At 42.8% G+C, this 17773-nt stretch overlaps 1 protein-coding gene and 1 non-coding gene across 13 annotated transcripts in view; one reads left to right on the forward strand and one right to left on the reverse strand.

Moving 5' to 3' along the window:
• BCL2L13 (BCL2 like 13) overlaps positions 1 to 17773 on the reverse strand; it is a 51202-nt gene that overhangs the window by 33263 nt on the left and 166 nt on the right. For 10 of the 12 annotated variants that reach the window (XR_003511005.1, XR_003511004.1, XM_027540878.1 and 7 more), the window contains exon 2: positions 9402 to 9572. Coding sequence is in view for 10 of the 12 variants with exons in the window: in XM_027540878.1 (XP_027396679.1) it covers positions 9402 to 9522 (121 nt within the window). In the remaining 2 variants the exon portion in view is untranslated. Of the gene's footprint in view, positions 1 to 9401; positions 9573 to 15781; positions 15875 to 17689; positions 17770 to 17773 lie in introns of those variants that run through there. The other 2 variants (XM_027540879.1, XM_027540880.1) reach the window with 2 other exon arrangements.
• On the forward strand, positions 12998 to 13069 carry TRNAE-UUC. The gene has a single exon. It is a non-coding gene; the product is annotated as a tRNA-Glu (tRNA).

The raw sequence follows: 17773 nt of genomic DNA on the forward strand, positions 1-17773 counted from the left end.
CTCACGCTCACGAGGGGCTTCACCAACGTCTGGATCACAGAACTTTAGATCTGAAAAGGTCAAGGTTAGTCCACCCATCTCATACGAAGAATATGGGACTTAGTAAATTTAGATGACTTGCCCAGGCACAAATAAATTATACAGAAATCAGATTAGAAAGTAGATATTCTGATAAGAAACATTATTACTAAATTCAAAAACATGATTACAATTTCTGAAGTATAATGAATGAAAAATAAGGAATATATGAATGCTTTATTTGCCATCTGCCTCTTTTAGGAAAATCTGCATGCCTAAAACATATACACATCCCCACACCCATCACACCACTCCCAATTCCACCACCATGCCACAAAGAAAATGACAATAATGTCTTGGTTACCACATGCCTCATCCTGTCAGATTAAAGAAAAGCAGCTGATTAAAGGCGTACCTATTCTCATGAGACTAATGTGACGCTAATTACACACGACAAGTTGTCATACTTGATAATAAGCCATGTGGAAAACCTAAACCAGTAAAAAGTCTACTGCTGTCAGGATACAAAAGGCTATTTCTTCAGCTAACCCATGACATAGACAGATTCACTGATTTTCTTTTAATCAACCCCCACTCCACCCTGACTTTGAAAAAAAACAGAGCTATACACAGGACCAATGCTGCATAAATCCTGCACTATAAATCCAGAAAAATATTTCAAAGATAAACAAACTTTATCACACTTAAATCCCACCCACCTCAATGTCAAAGAAAGGGTCAGGTGACTCAGCAACCATCATATTCCAGCCCCGGAATGCACTCAAAATGAGTATCAGATCAACAAGCTTAGAAAAGTTTTATGTATGGCCTAGACCTCTGAGAGCAAGAATGTTTTCTAAATCTATGGTTCCCCAAACTGGGGCACATTAGAAGTACCAAGAGAATATTAAACAATAATGAAGCAATAATTAAAGATACAGATTCCCAGGCCCCATGGAGCACCTGGTTCAGCAGGTGTGGGGCAGTGCTCCATGATCTTTGTTTTGACAGGAATGCAGATGTTCAGACTAGACAAGAAAGTCAAGTGAGCATCCACTCAAAGTCCGGGTTCATAGTACTCAGGATCAAACATCTCCTGTTCCTTATAGAAAGACTCAAGAAGAAACTTAAAAAGCGCACATCCCCAGAAAGAGGGAACTGAACCAGAACCTGGGGTCACACAAGACTGGCCTGAAAGCTGACCTGAGATGGTGATACTCCCCAAACTGACCTATGGAGTCAGTGCAATCCCATCAAAATTCCAACTGCCTCTGGGAATGGACAAGACAGTCCTGAAATTCAAACACAACTGCAAAAGACAGAACATGGTCAAAGCAATTTTGAAAAAGAACAAGGTTGAAGGATTACTCATACTTCACAATTTCAAAACTTACTACAAAGCTGTAAGCAGTCAACATAATGTGGTAATGGTGTAAGAACTGACATATAAACAAGTCGAATCTGAGAGCCAGAAATAAACCCATATATTTAAGGTCAACTGATTTTTGATAAGGGTAAAAAGATATTCAATGAAGAAAACTATAGCCTTTACAACAAATGGCGCTGGAACAACTTGATATTCCCACATAAAAGGATGAATCTGGACCCCACACTTCACATAAGAAAATTAATTCAACAGACTATAAGGTGCTACTATACAGCGCAGGGAACTACACCCAATCTCCTGGGAGAAATCATAATGGAAAAGAACATAAAAAAATAATGTATATATGTGTAACTAACTCACTTTGTTGTACAGCAGAAATTAGCACAACATTGTCAATCAACTAACTTCAATTTTTTAAATTTTTAAAAATTCCTAAATGGTAATAAAAAAATTAATTCAAAATGGATCAAAGATCTAAATTTAAGAGCTAAAAAGTGTAAAGCTCTTAGAAGTAAACCGGTGAAAATGTGTGTGACCCTGGATTAGGCAACTGTTTCTTAGATACAATACCAAAAAACTAGAAATCAAAGAAAACATAAACAAGATTCTATAAAAATTTAGAACTTCTACATGTCCAAGAAAAGACAAAGCACAAAATCGAAGACACCATCTGGAACTATCTCTCTCTCTCTCTCTCTCTCTCTCTCTCTCTCTCTCTCTCTCTCTCTTTAAGGGTCTGCTATAAAGAATTCTAACAATTTAACAACAGAAAGACAAATAACCCAATTTTAAAATGGACAAAGTATATGAATATTTCTCCAATTATACAAATGGCCAGTAAGCACATGAAAAGATGTTCAGCATCTTTAGACATTAAGTGAAAGAAAGTGAAGTCGCTCAGTCGTGTCCAACTCTTTGCGACCCCGTGGACTGTCGCCCACCAGTCTCCTCCATCCATGGGATTCTCCAGGCAAGAATATTGCAAATTAAAAGCACAGAGAGCTATCACTGCACACCACCAGGATAGCTATAAGCAAAAAAATATGGACAACAGGGACTGCTCTAGCAGTCCAGTGGCTAGGGGTCTGTGCTCCCAATGAGGGGGCGTGGGTTCAATCCCGGGTCAGGGAACTAGACACCACATGCCTCAACTCCTGCACTCGGCCAACTAGGGCCCTGTGCTGCCAGATCAGTGAAGAATATTTTAAAACAAACAGCAAATTTGGTAAAGAAGCAGAGAAACGGGAACCCTCATGTACTGCTGGTGGGAATAGTACAGCCGCTTTAGAACACAGCTTAGTAGTTTCTAACAAAGCTAAACATACTCTTACCATAAGACCTAGCAATCATGCTCCTTTGTATTATCCAAGTGAGTTAAAAACTTACATATATACAAAAGCTGCACAGGATGTTTATCAGAGTTTTATATGTAACTGCCCAAACTTGGAAGTAACCAAGATGTTCTTCAATAGGTGAATGGATAAACAAACTGTGGTACATCCACACAATGAAATATTACTCAGCAATAAAAAGAAATGAGCTATCACAAGGAGATACCACTTCTTATTCATTAGGAGAACTGCGACAAAAGGGCAGAAAACAGCAATGTTGGTGAGGGTGTGGTGAAATCAGAACCCCTGTGCACTGCTGACCGGACGGTAAAATAACGCAGCAACTGCGGGGGAAAGGCTGGCACGTCCTCAGAACACTTAAATGTAGGATGGCCCAGCCACTTCACAACTGGCTATCTGCCCAAGAGAACGGCAAGCTGACACTCAGACCATTCATGCACCGATTCCCATCACTGCGTTATTCACCACCGTCAAAGTAGAGATAACCCAATGTCTACCAGCCAGATGAATGGGTAAACAAAACAAGCTTTCTACACACAAGGCAACATGAGTCAGCCTTAAAAAGGAGTAAAAGTCTGAAAAACGCTGCAACACAGGTGACCCTTACAGACATGACGCTAAGCAAAACAAGCTGGACACAATAGGACAGACACTGTGCAATTTCACTCCAATGAGACTCAGAGACCGGAGGAGAACAGTGTGTGCTGAGGGGGGGACGGGTGAGTAGAATGGGGGATTAGTGTTTTAACAGCTGAATGAATATCCAGCCAGCACCACGACGACATGCATTCGACAGTCACATTACTAATTAGCAGACACGAACCTACTCTCCTTCCTAACCTAAGACACGTCTTATTGAATCCCTATTAATGACTACAACATCAAGGTGCTCCGTATTAACACAAGCAAAGTTGAACGTAACAAGTTCTTACTTGGGATCACATACACAAATCAGCGGGACTTCTGCTAGTCAGAATATATATAACGTTGAACTTATTCAACACGAACTAACGGAGTCCAGTCGAGCTGACAACTTCTGGAAAAGCACAGAGTTAACTATTTAAGGAGAAGTTATGTACCCAGCACATGACTCACTGAGGAAAAAATGAAAGCCATTTCATGTGACAGAAATCTTGAGTAATGATAGGGCCACCTTCTTTAGCCTCCTCTTCTCACACCTATTGCTTCATGAACTTGGAACCAAACCCTAACCACACTGCACCACTGCACGCTGCAGAGGCTCTATTTGTAGGAGCACGCGCAGAAGGGAGCTCTCCTCAGGCTTTAGGTAACAAACTGGAGAGCAAGGCAGCAGAGAGAGCGATTAGAGCCCAAGTTTTCCACCCCCCGAAGAGGTTAGCACACACATTTGCATACGATACTGTGTACTTGGGCTTAAGGAAACAATACAAGGATAACAACCAAATTTCAAAACCAAAACAGAAACATCGAAGCAGGTAAACCTCTCAGATCCTACAAGATTTGGGTAGGAAAAAAGTTCTATGCTCAAGCAGAAGGAAAAAAAAAGATTAACACAGGCTTATATAGATGCGTAGGTCTTTACAAACTGAATAAATCACAGGGCTTGAAAAGGCCTGGTTTTTGTGGACCATGAAGTTTGTTACAGTTAAAAAATATTGTGAATAAGTGGAATCTGGGTAGATGGGAACATATGTATGTATTTGAGTAACCAACTCATCTAGTTTGCCCGGGACTTTCCCAGTTTTACTCAAGCCTGGGCAAACTGGACAGCTGGTCACCCTAATGTGCACACAGGGCAGATACATTAATGAGGACAGGAGTCTAGGCTGCAATAATAAAGCGGTGGCTTCAGCAACTTAACCCAAAGGTGCTCCCCTCCTGTGTGCGCCGTATCTAATCTGGGGACTGGAGGCAAGAAGCCTGTGCCCTACAGTGACTCAGCAGCCCCGCCTGAGGGTGGCGGTGCTCTCCGGAGACTGCATCCTCAGGAACAACCCTTCCCCTTGAATCAGCCTACACACACCACAGGCAAGGGAAGCACGGGGAGAAGGCACACTGGCCCTTAAATGCCACAGCCTGGCAGTGACACAGGCCCCGACACCCGAGTTTCACCCGCTGGGACCAGTCTCATGGCCCTGCTTAGATGCAATTTCCTTCATGCCTCAGATAGAAAGGGAAGCAGGTCTGGGGAATCATCAGGAACCACTGTCACAGGAAATCCAGAAAAACATCCACTTCTGCTTCACTGACTATGCAAAAGCCTGTGACTGTGTGGATCACAAGAAACTGGAAAATTCTTAAAGAGATGGGAATACCAGACCACCTTACCTGCCTCCTGAGAAATCTGTATGTAGGTCAAGAAGCAACAGTTAGAACTGGACATGAAACAACAGATGGGTTCAAAATTGGGAAAGGAGTACAACAAGGCTGAATATTGTCACCTGCTTATTTAATATATGCAGAGTAATTCAAGCGAAATCCTGGGCTGGATAAATCACAGGCTGGAATCAAGACTGCTGCGAGAAACATCAACAACCTCAGATATGCAGATAACACGACCCTAAAGGCAAAAAGTATACGAACTAAAGTCTCTTGATGAGGATGAAAGAGGAGAGTGAAAAAGCTGGCTTAAAACTCAACATTTAAAAAACCAAGATCATGGCATCTGGTCCCACCACTTCATGGCAAACAGATAGGGAAAAGTGGAAACACTGACAGATTTTATTTTCTTGGGCTCCAAAATCACTTCGGACAGTGCTGCAGCCATGAAATTAAAGATGCTTGCTCCTTGGAAGGAAAGCTATGACAAACCTAGACAGCGTATTAAAAACCAGAGACATCACTTTACCAACGAAGTTTTGTTGAGTCAAAGCTATTGTTTTTCCAGTAGTCATGTACGGATGTGAAAGCTGGACCATAAAGAAAGCTGAGTGCTTAAGAATGGATGCTTTTGAACTGTGGTGCTGGAGAAGACTCTTGAGAGTCCCTTGGATCAAACCAGTCAATCCTAAAGCATATCAACCCTGAATATTCATTGCAAGGACTGATGCTGAAGCTCCAATACTTTGGCCACCTGATATAAAGAGCCGACTCACTGGAAAAGACTGTGATGCTGGGAAAGACTGAGGGAATGAGGAGAAGATGGGTTAACAGATGATGAGATGGTTAGATGGCATCCCTGACTCAACAGACATGAGTTTGAGCAGCTCCGGGAGGTAGTGAAGGACAGGAAAGCCTAGTGTGCTGAGGTCCACGGGCCTGCAGAGTCAGACACGACTTAGCACCGGAACAACGGTCACGGGGCAACTCAGCTCAAGTGAAAAACTAACAGGACTAAGAATGGCTCACGGACAGTCTAAAGCAACAGCAGCCAGGAGACGCAACAGGTAATGGGGTCTTCTGTGGGGGAGACTGAGGGAAAAAGAGCACCTGTGGGTTCCTGCTGTGAGAGGTAATGTAAGGAAGGGCAGCGTGCTTGTGGCCTTCAAATTACATGATGGAGAACACAGGAAAAGAAGGAGAAAAGTCAGGAGACATTTCTTTCAAATCCTGAGGCAGGATTTAAAGGAAAATGGGAGAATCGTCATAAAACTGTAACAGTTAATAATAGTAGACAAAGAAAGAGGGAAAGAAAGAGGAAGGAAGCAGAGATGAGAGTTAAAGGATGACTCTAATGTTTCAAGCCCGGAGAGCAGGTGGTTAAGACTCTGCATTTCCAATGCAGGGGGTGTGGGTTCAATTCCTGATCTGGGAACTGAGATCCCACCTGCCGCATAGCATGGCCAAAAGAAAGGAAGCAATTATCTGAAAAAAGACCAATTGGTCTGTCTGGGACTTACTCACTTGGCTGAATCTGGGGTGCTGAGGTCAACACTGAAAAATTACTATCCCTGCTATGCTAACTGAGATTCTACTGACAATGACCTCAATCAGGTGTTACATGAAACAAGGGATGGCTTTCACAGCATGTAAACTGGAGGGGTGGGCGGCTGGGAGGGGTGGGCTGCAGGAGCCCCAGCGTCCCTGTGTGTGCCCAGCATGACAACTGAAGGCGAACGTCCTCTGATCGAGCCCTCTCCACGGCTGGCAATGAAATAACTAGGCAGGTGCAGCGGCCACATGACTGCTCGCTCCTTTTTGGTTCTGCAGTTTGACTCTGGACAATTTACAAAGGTAAATAACCGTTAGAGGAGGGGGGAAGCAACATGCAGAACGGCTCTTCACTACCCTCTCTACAAATCATGTGCTGAAAAAAAAAAAAATCATGTGCTGAGTTACCAGACCCACTGCAGGTTGAGCACATGCAGACAGATGGCAGATGCCACCCAGCACCCGTGTACAGGGCGTGTGCCTGCCAAGAGTCAGGTATCGTTCTCCCAGCCTATTTATTATATTGGGAATACTGGGACTTCCTGGCAGTCCAGTGCTTAGGACTCTGCACTTTCAATTTGAGGTCGGCAGGGTGGGGGCAGGTAGATCCAATATAACCAGTAAACCAGTATACAGTATAACCAGTAAAGTTATACTGGTCACTGAAATGATGCAATTGACTGAAAATTACAGATATCACTGAAGTATGATATGTAGTGAGGCTTGCTAAAAGCGAAATTATGTTTTGTGAAGCTGCTTTTGAAAATACGACCTCAAGTTAGGTGTGAGAGAAACAACTGTAAAAGATCAGAGGGGAAAAAATCATGAAAATCTAGAACGTCTCTTCACTGAAACTACAAGTGCTTCTGCGCGCTTTCTCCACTTTAAGCATAAATTTTAAAGTGCACGTAACAGGTATGGAAATACAGCCTATGGAGAAAGAGGACCTGGAATTCCAACCAGCAGACTCATATTCAGAAGAAAACTGCCTTACCATACAGCAAAATTACCAAGAAAATGTACATTTATTAACATTTTAATTGCAATTTCTTATAACCACCACTTTGTTTAGAATTCCTTCTTGCCTTGACTTCTTCAGTAAAAGCCCTACTACCAGTGTGAGGGACCTGGATAAAAGGGGTCCTATGGTAAACCAAAAACTGTGTCGCAGTCTATCAATGATTGAAAAGATGGAAACATTCAGACATGCAATAATGGAGACACAATACAGAAACATGTAAACATGATAAAATGGTGGGGAAAAAGATCACCATAATCACTGTAACCACTTATCACAACTATTTGAAAACTTTGCAGTAGTGCTCACTCGTGTCCACTTTTTGTGACCCCATAGACGGCAGCCCGCCAGGCTCCTCCGTCCATGGGATTCTCCAGGCAAGAACACTGGAGTGGGCTGCCATTTCCTTCTCCAGGGATCTTCCTGATCCAGGGGTCAAACCCGTGTCTCTCTAATCTCCTGCATGGCAGGCGGGCTCCTCACTACTAGTGCCACCTGGGAAGCTCTTAACAACTATGTGAACACTGAGCAATATCGGAAGACAACACAAAGTAAGACAGCTGCTGAGTTTGGTGAAATAATAAATTAAATACTTGAAATATTATTTAAATATTTAAACAATAAATAAAATTTTAGTAGGAAAAAAATTTTCTTTTATGGTGTCTTCGAAGCTATTTTGATATAATTTTGTGTAAACAGCTACTGAGCTCAGTGAATTCAAAATATGATTCAATGTTTAAAACACAACACACCCTCGAATTATATGTCAGCATTTACAAGCTCTGTTAAGACATCTCTGGTCATCCCTATAGTTGGAATGGCTACAGGAGCCCATCTTTTCTGAATCACAACAGGAAACTTTCTTGAGCTAAAATAGCAGCAGATAAGAACTACCTCCATAGCTACAGTAAAATCTGTGATGAGAATATTTAAGAAGATGATGTTATATATTAATGAGGAAGACTAATTCAGACTCTAATAAGCTTTGTCTGCCAAGTTAAAATATACACAACTCTACAATACAAAGAATTGTGGTAAAAACTCTCTAAGCCTGAGAGATTAATCCCGTTTAAATCTAACATCCTCACTACTATATAAAGAATAGATAAAGAAGGACCTGCTGTACAGCACAGAGAACTATGCTCAGTTATTTCGTAACAACCTAGAAGATGGAAGAGTCTGAAAAAGAACTGACATGTGTCTATAACCGAATCACTGCTGCACACCTGAAGCTAACACAGTACTGTAAATAAACTACACTTCGATCAAAAAAACTTAATATCCTTGAAAAAACATAATTCTAAGAGCTTGTTATAAACTTCAAAAATAATTATTTAATTCTAATCTATATCCTGTTAAGTAGGAAATCTCTAAAGGCAGATGTAGTTCTATTTATTACATGTATTTAGTATGTTTTTTACCTCTACGAATGGCAATCATTCAAATATTGAGCTCGTGGGCCTCCCTGGTGGTCCAGGGGTTAAGAATCCATGCTTCCACTGCAAGGGGCACAGGTTCAATCCCTGGTTAGGGAACTAAGATCTCTTAAACCAAGTGGTGCAACCAAAAAAAAAAAATCAACTTGTTAAAAAAAAATTAAAAGTCATGCTTCTGGGAATGGATCAGGGGTTGGGAAGGGACCGAGTGAAGGGTTAGTCTTTAAGAGCTGACAGCATTATTCAGACTCACAGCCACGGCTATACAGTGCTCAGACCCACATTTTGGTACACATTAATTATTACTACTTAATTCAACCACAAGCCAAAGACGATACCTTGGGGTGAGGAAGCAGGCTGCTCCTGCAGCTTCTCCTGAGAGAGGAGTCCCAAGTAGCTGAGAACCACGTACTTCGTTTCATAGTGAAATCCTAGAGGCACGGTAGTTGAGGACGCCATGGGGGTGGCCGGCAGAGCTCCGAAAATGTCTACTTACAGATGTACAAAACCTAAAACCAGAAGAGTATTTTTTTAGGGTACAGTTCATTACACGCCAGAATGTCCCGGGTGGCCCATGGCTGGGAATCCACCTTGCAACACAGGGGACTTGGTTCCATCCTGGGCGGGGAACTAAGAGGCCACATGCCTCAGGGGCAACTGAGCTCACAACACAACTAGAGCCCAACTCGAGTCCCTGCGCTGTACCGGAATATCCTGAGTGCCGCAACTGAGACGTGATGCAGTCAAGTAAACACAGAGTTTCTTTTTTAAAGTTTGCTACATGCCAATACATTCTCCCATTAACTCCAATCATTCAACTAATACCAAAATAAACATTTCTCAGACTTATCCTTGGTAATCTTTAAAAAACGTAACTTCAGTTTACTTACAGTAGGAATGCATGTATTCAGATTTCAGGTCAAAAGCACACTTCCCTTTCTATCTCCCCCAGTTACCCTACTTTCACCTGTGTGGCAAGAACAGCAGCTCTGCCCTCTCTTTATGCTGCACCACGCCCCCAGCCAGTACGTCTCATTCTTCTACTATTAAAGCCTTCATATTCCAGCAGGGTCCATGGTGCACAGCTGCAGGTGACATCTCTCGTTTCCTCCACAGCTTCGTGTGCCATACAACTAGTCTGAGCCCGAGCAGTGAGAGAAGCAGCTGTGTGTGCAGTGGGGTGGTGGCGGGTCCTCTCCTTGCAGACTTCCTCTCACCTCCTCTCTGGACTTGAAATGTGATGATGGCAGACACCTCCAGGGGGCAGCACAAGACAGGAGAGACCTGGGCCTCTGAATGACGCTGCAGAGCACAGCCGCTCTGCCCACTTTTACTGCCCGCCTCTGAACTCTTCCTCAAGTCAATTTTATTCTGATTCTCTTCAGGAGGTACTTTAACTTGTACCCTAATCAGTGCGAGTCCAACTCCACTTCTCCACCTGGACCCAACTGTTTTACCTACCACGTACCCCTGTTTTAAAGACCTATTCTTTTGGCAACTTTCAAATATATCATGCAGAATTATATATACTATGTTCACCAGGCTGTAAGTTACAAACTCAGGATTTATTTATATCATAATCAGTTTGTATCTTTTAACTCCTACTATGTATCTTAATAGTCACTGCAAACCAAAGTGTTTTATTAAGGTTTCCAAATAATTGTTTTCTACTTAAAGCAATGATACAGACTATTTTAAGATCTTAAGAAATATCTGATAAAAGAAAAACATTCAGATAACCCATAACAGGAAAAAGAGACAGGGAATGTTGACAAAATATAAGATCTGTACTGCTGCTGCTGCTAAGTTGCTTCAGTCGTGTCCAACTCTGTGTGACCCCATAGACGGCAGCCCACCAGGCTCCCCCGTCCCTGGGATTCTCCAGGCAAGAACACTGGAGTGGGTTGCCATTTCCTACTCCAATGGATGAAAGTGAAAAGTGAAAGTGAAGTCGCTCAGTCTGTCCAACTCTTCGCGACCCCATGGATTGTAGCCCACCAGGCTCCTCCATCCATGGGATTTTCCAGGCAAGAGTACTGGAGTGGGGTGCCATTGTACTAAACTAAAATAAATGAATAAACAACGAAACAAAGTATGGAGAATTTGAAATACACAGAATAAAAGGATGACTATATAAAGAGATTAAAAAGAATGAACATAAAAGTCTGGTTTCAAGGGGAGAAAGGAGTCTGAGAACAGAGACAAAAGGTCTGACAATTCTTGAATTTTGTCACAATGAAAGAGACTTAAGCATGCTTACATTCAGTGAAAGCCAATTAGAAATAAAAAGAGAGCAAGGAATAAATTAGTAAGTAAAGTTCCGAAAGAGAGGAGAACAGAGGAAATCAATAACAAAATTTAACCTTTGAAAAGTCTCAGTTGTTTTTGTTAAGAGGAAAAAAGAAGTACTCATCTTCTGAATAATGCTTTAAATTAAAAAAAAAAAGAATTTTCTAGAATTTGTTATAATCAAATTTCTTGTATTTATCCAGGCACCCCAATGCAGCACTATTTACAATAACCAAGCCATGGAAGCAACCTAATGTCCACTGACAGAGGAATGGATAAAAATGATGTGGTGTTTACACAGACACACACACACGTGTGCATGCATGGACTGGAATATTACTCAGCCATAAAAAAGAATGAAATAATGCCATTTGCAGCAACACAGATGCACCTAGAGATTACTACACTAAGTGAAATAATTCAGAAAGAGGAAGACTAATGGCATATGACATTACACGTGGAATCTAAAATATGACACAAATGAGCTCGTCTACGAAACAGAAACAGGCTGGCAGTGGCCGAGGGGCGGAGGGAGGGGCGGGCTGGATCGGGACTGTGGGGTTTGCAGATGCGAACTACACTATAATGGATCAACAACAAGGTCCTAGTGTACAGCGCGAGGAAGCATGTTCCCCGTGATAAATCACGATGGAAAAGAATGTGTACGTGTGCACAGCAATCACTCTGATGTACAGCAGAAATTACTGCATAGAACACCTGACTGGTTCAGTTGGGAAAAGAGTACAAGGCTGTATATTGTCACCCTGCTTATTTAACTTCTATGCAGAGTACATCATGTGAAATGCCATGCTGGATGAATCACAAGCTGAAATCAGGATTGCTGGGAGAACTATCAACAACCTCAGATATGCATATACCACTCAAATAGAAGAACTTAAGAGGAATAAAGCCTTTTGATGGGAGTGAAAAAGGAGAGTGAAAAAGCTGGCTTAAAACTCAACATTCAAAAAACTAAGATCATGGCGTTTGGTCCCATCACTTCATGGCAAACGGAAGGGGGAAAAGTGAAAACAGATTTTATTTTCTGGGACTTCAAAATTACTTCGGACGGCGACTGCAGCCATGAAATTAAAAGACACTTGATCCTTGGAAGGAAAGCTATGATAAACCTAGACAGCATATTAAAAAGCAGAGACATCACTTTGCCGACAAAAGTCCATCTAGTCACAGCTATGTTTTTCTAGTAGTCATGATGGATGTGAAAGCTGGACCATAAACAAGGCTGAGCGCTGAAGAATTAATGCTTTCAAACTGTGGTGCTGGAGAAGACTCTTGAGAATCCCTTGGACTGCAAGGAGAACAAAGCAGTCAATTCTAAAGGAAATCAACCCTGAATGTTCACTGGAAGGACTGATGCTGAAGCTCCAATACTTTGGCCACTTGATGCAAAGAGCCAATTCATTGGAAAAGACCCCGATGCTGGGAAAGATTGAAGGCAAAAGGAGAAGGGGGTGAAGGAGGATGAGACAGTTAGACAGCATCACCTATTCAACGGACATGAATTTGAGCTAACTCCAGGAGATAGTGAAGGACAGGAGCCTGGTGTGCTGCAGTCCATGAGGTCGAAAAGAGCTGGACTGACTTAGCTACTGAACAACAACAGAAATTCCACAATATTGGGAATTCCCTGGTGGTCCAGTGGTTAGGATTTGGCGCTTTCACTGCCCTGGCCCAGGTTCAATCCCTGGTTGGGGAACTAGATCCCACAAGCCACATGGTGTGGGAAGAAAAGAGAAAGAAATTAACACAACATTGTAAATCAACTATACTACAATAAAATGAATTCTTGGAAAAATTCCTTATATTTATCAGAAATCCACATCTCTGAAGACACTTTTAATTACACACCAGCCCAGACGCTACACACAAAGCATCTAGGATTTTTAATCTAGTGCTCTTCAAATTTCCTTGGAAATCCCAACTGCCTAACCATAAATGCCATAAAGCTGACCAGAGTTGGACATGACTTGGCGACTGAACAACGAATGCCATCTTAGTCATGATTTCATAATTCCCCACCTTCCAAACTCTGCATCCTGTTCACAGTGAAGTCCTCAGCTGTAGCGTACATGTCAGTAGCCATACACCCACACGGCTGATAAATGACTATTACACTTAACGATTCACACTAAGGAAGAAGACGGTCACACACATTTAAGTCATTTCAGTTTAGCACACAGTCTTTAAGCTTCACATGTGTCTCTGACGTCCTAAACACAGCACACCCACAGGTTAAAACATCCGTCCAGCTCCTCTAACTCTGCCTAAGCTGCCAGTTTCAGAGCAGTGGAGCAGCTCGTTCAGGTGATGGCGCAGGCAGACCTCAGAAACACGACTATGTGTCTACAACACGGGGAATACGGCCCATTTTTATAACAGCTGTAAATGGAGTAAACCTTTAAAACCCTGGAATCACTATGCTGTGTAACTGTAACATATAATATCGCACATCAACTTCAATTAAAAAGACATGCTATTTTATGTCCGGTGCACTTGTATTCAGTTACAATTTCTCAAAGGTACTGAGGACATGCCGAGTGCATACTCCACAGCCCCGCTGCTGGATGCTTTGGGAAGAGGGCAGCCACTCCCTCTGCCACACTCTATGCAGACTGAAGTCAGCATGCCGAACCAAGGGCTCCCGCGTTTCTAACACATACCACAAATTCCCCTTGCACGAGACCTCCACTGCTGAAGGACTGTCACAGAAGATGTCACAGAAATCCTCCACACCGGAAGGAAAAAGTAGCAGTCTCAACTTTATTAATGGAGAGACAGAAGTAGACAATTTATCTGCCGAAAATCAGAAGAGCTGGTGAACAGCACAACCAGCTGGCGGAGAGCACTCTCCTCCGTTCTGACCTCGCAGGCCTGCTCCCTTCCAACACACACCGGGCAGCGTTCGGGCAGCGTTCGGGCGGGCATGAGAGGACACAAAAGTGAAAACACTCCCACTGATGACAACGGGAAGAAACGGGAGAAAAACAAGGCAAGGTCCCAAATATCAGACGCCCATAGTACCGAAAGAAGCAATTCTGTCAATTTTGAGAATGGGGTGGTGGCGGGGAGGGAGAGGACAGGCTAAAGGAAAAGGAAACACGCTCTGAGCCCAGCAGCTAGTCTTCCTGGAAGCAGGGGCCACGCTCAGGTCCAGTCCGCTACTACCTCATCCACCAGGGGACGTTCCTGTCTGAGACAGCACAAGCCTCTTTCCAATGATGAGAAAGACACAGCCACTTTTACTCTTTACATTCCATCTAGAACACCTAATTCAAATTAGGTGTAAGTATTCTTGGTGTCAAGAAATGATTAAACACAAGAATGATCTTCAATATAAAAACTCCTGTTTTTTGCACAATTCTAACAAGCTACTGAATACAGTTGTATTGCCCAGCCGTTTCTTTCTCTGCCTTACATCTTAAGTTTGCTCGTCTCTCAAGTTACAGGTAGCTGTCAGCCAGATGGATGGCCTGAGGAAGCTCAGGGTAACTTAATCCGTGTTTATACATAGGCAATCCACCTATGTTTATACATAGGTGGGTTTATACAGTGTCAAACCCACAATTTCACAATAAACAGTTTGCTTTCCCTAAAACTGGATTTCTACTATGAAGACCAGTGCAAATGCCAGGACAGCAGTATAGGAATTGGGTATTTTGTATGAAGGGTAGCCAGAATGCCTACAGCAACCATTAGATTCTGCTTTAAAATCTTATGAAAAGCAAACCTGCAGCAATTCAGGTGTCTTGCAGTTGTTTCCCAACCTTGTCTCATCATGACCACCTTGGCTGCTATTACAGACAAACTTCTAACACCAACCTCAGAAATACTGACTTAGAATATCACACCTATATTGTATTTCTTAACCCCACAGAACCCTTAACACAAACACAATTACAATTTAACACGATGTATTATATTATTTTAGGAAGCTTTGTTTTTAAGACCATTTCCTCCCACCAAAATAAAATGGTAACCTTATTATATTGTTAAATACTCCCATATGGAGTTGAGTAGATCTATAACCTCAGTTTGTAAAGAGAAATGTGAGAGTCCACAGACAGTTCAGTTACAAACGAAAACACTGCAGTTTTAAACATTAACAGACTTTCTGATTCCCAGACTCCAGTCCCATTGGTGGTTTGAGTAAAGACTTTTTTTTAAAGCTCCAGAAATGAACATGAACTCCAATAACTTCGTTTTTTTCTTTTTAACTTCATCTTTTTAATCCATACTTTATTAGTTCTTACAGAATTCCAGAACTTTCTCCCAAAGGAAAGTTACATAATCCTAATAAATATTGTGAAACTGCAGAAATTTCACTGGGTCCAACTGAGAAACTCAACTACGCATTTCATTTTAAAATTCAGCAGACACTAAATTATTTTAGTGTACAACTGGAACACACCTAATTGAAGAGGCCAGTTCAATCCCGTGTTAAGAGCCATCCACAAACGTCTCCACGCAGCAGCTGGCAAACGAAGATAATGTGCTTACAGAGTAACGCCTCACTCTCTCTCTCCCCACAAACATCACAGTAAGTAATCAGGCTTCCCATGTATGCGGATAAAGTGCATAAAACGGAGAGGTAACTGTCAGCTTCTCTGCTCCACTCCTAAGTATATGACAGAGAAAAGAAAACACACACTCTCCTGGCAAAAACAAGTTCACATGAATGGTCACGGCAGCAGTATGTAACAGTCAAACTGTGGAAATAATTCCCCATTAACTGATGAATCTGTAAAATGTGGTCTATTCATACGCTGCATATTATGTGGCCATAAAAAGGAATGAATTGCTAATACCTGCTACAACATGGAAATAAAAAAAAAAAGCTAGTCACAAAACCCCACATATTGTATAATTCTGTTCCTATGAAATATCCAGAACTGGCAGATCTACAGAGACAGAACCTAAAACAGATCTGCCTGGGTAGGAGAGTGTGGGGATACAGAATGACTGCTGCCAGGTAGAGAGTTTCTCTTGTGGCTGCTAAAAACTGCAGTGATAGTTCTACAGTCCGTGACTACACACGTGAACGGCTTGATGGTACCTCAATAAAGCTGTTTTAAAAAAAAATCAGCTACTCTGAAAATAGCCCCCTCCCTTCAACCCTGTTAATACGTATTAATTAATAACTCTTGGTGAACACTCATGTGGAATAAGATATGCGTCAAAATCAAGTTTGAAAAACCACGATTTTAACTGTGGCAGGACCACAGTTAAAACTTGTTTTGCATGTCTAAAATGTTTCAGAAAAGAAACATATTCCTAAAACAATCATTATTATTGCAAATCACCCGTCCTAAAAGCTTAGCCGAATAAGATACGAAGTAAATATTGAGTAACTGATGTGCTAACGAGCACCTTTTCTCTACCAAACAGGTTGGACTCAACCACATGTATCCTTCAGCTGAACTCAGCTACGGGGATACAGGACGGCATAAGTAAATTCATCATTTGGGAAAGAAAAAAAAAAAAAACAACTGAGAATGGTACCTAACCAATCAGAGTAAAAGGATTTCAAAGTCCCTAACGGTCTATTATCAAACGAAGCAAATTCCACAATGGTTTAAATATTTGCAATTTACGGTGTTTAAGTTTATCCAGCTGCGTATGTGAGGTATCAACAGTTCACTATCAATACAAACACTTGCTTAATTTTCTGGGTGACTGAAGAAAAAAAAAAAGAAGGTACTAGAAGGGTGTGGCAACTCATCCAAGGTCACACAACAAGTCAGGGCATAGACCAGCATTCTGGTTTGGACCAAACCTCCCGGGGAAATCGCACTGACAGTTTCGCAGGACTTGTTTGTTTTGCTCCAAATAGTAAAGTTAAAAAAAAAAAAAAAAGGAAGGCGGGAGGGGACCGTCTGTTTCGCTTAAAACTTGCAGAGACAACAAGCTGGCCCCGCGAGGAACGGCGCTCGTGCGGGCAGCGGGCAAACTCCGCAGGGCGGCGGCCAGGGCCCAGGACCTGCGGGCAAGCCTAGGCCTGGAAAGTTCGAGCACGAAGGAAAAACACTCAGGGACGCCCTGGGATGGTGGGAGAAAGACCAAAGGGAGAGACCACCTAGCGCGAACCGTGTGTCTCCACGGGTGGGGAAACTGAACATGTGAAATAATGTAACAGCAAATGACAGCGGCGTCCGAGCCGCCGGGAGAGGGACCGTGAACCTCAGAGAGAAGCCGCGACCCGGCTGGCGGGCGGGGAGCCAAGACTCGAGCCCCGCGCACGCACCCCTCGCCCGAGGCCCACCCTCGCCCAGGCAAGTCTGCGGGGCAGCGGGCTGGCCTCGCGCCCTCAGCTTCTCACTCTTTCGTCTCCCGCGTCGGCCTCTGGACACCTCCGGCGGCGCTGGGAGAGGGCCCGGCGCGGCCTGCCCGCGACCCTACTCCC

Source organism: Bos indicus x Bos taurus, chromosome 5, assembly GCF_003369695.1.
Source record: "Bos indicus x Bos taurus breed Angus x Brahman F1 hybrid chromosome 5, Bos_hybrid_MaternalHap_v2.0, whole genome shotgun sequence".
Taxonomy (NCBI): Eukaryota; Metazoa; Chordata; class Mammalia; order Artiodactyla; family Bovidae; genus Bos; species Bos indicus x Bos taurus.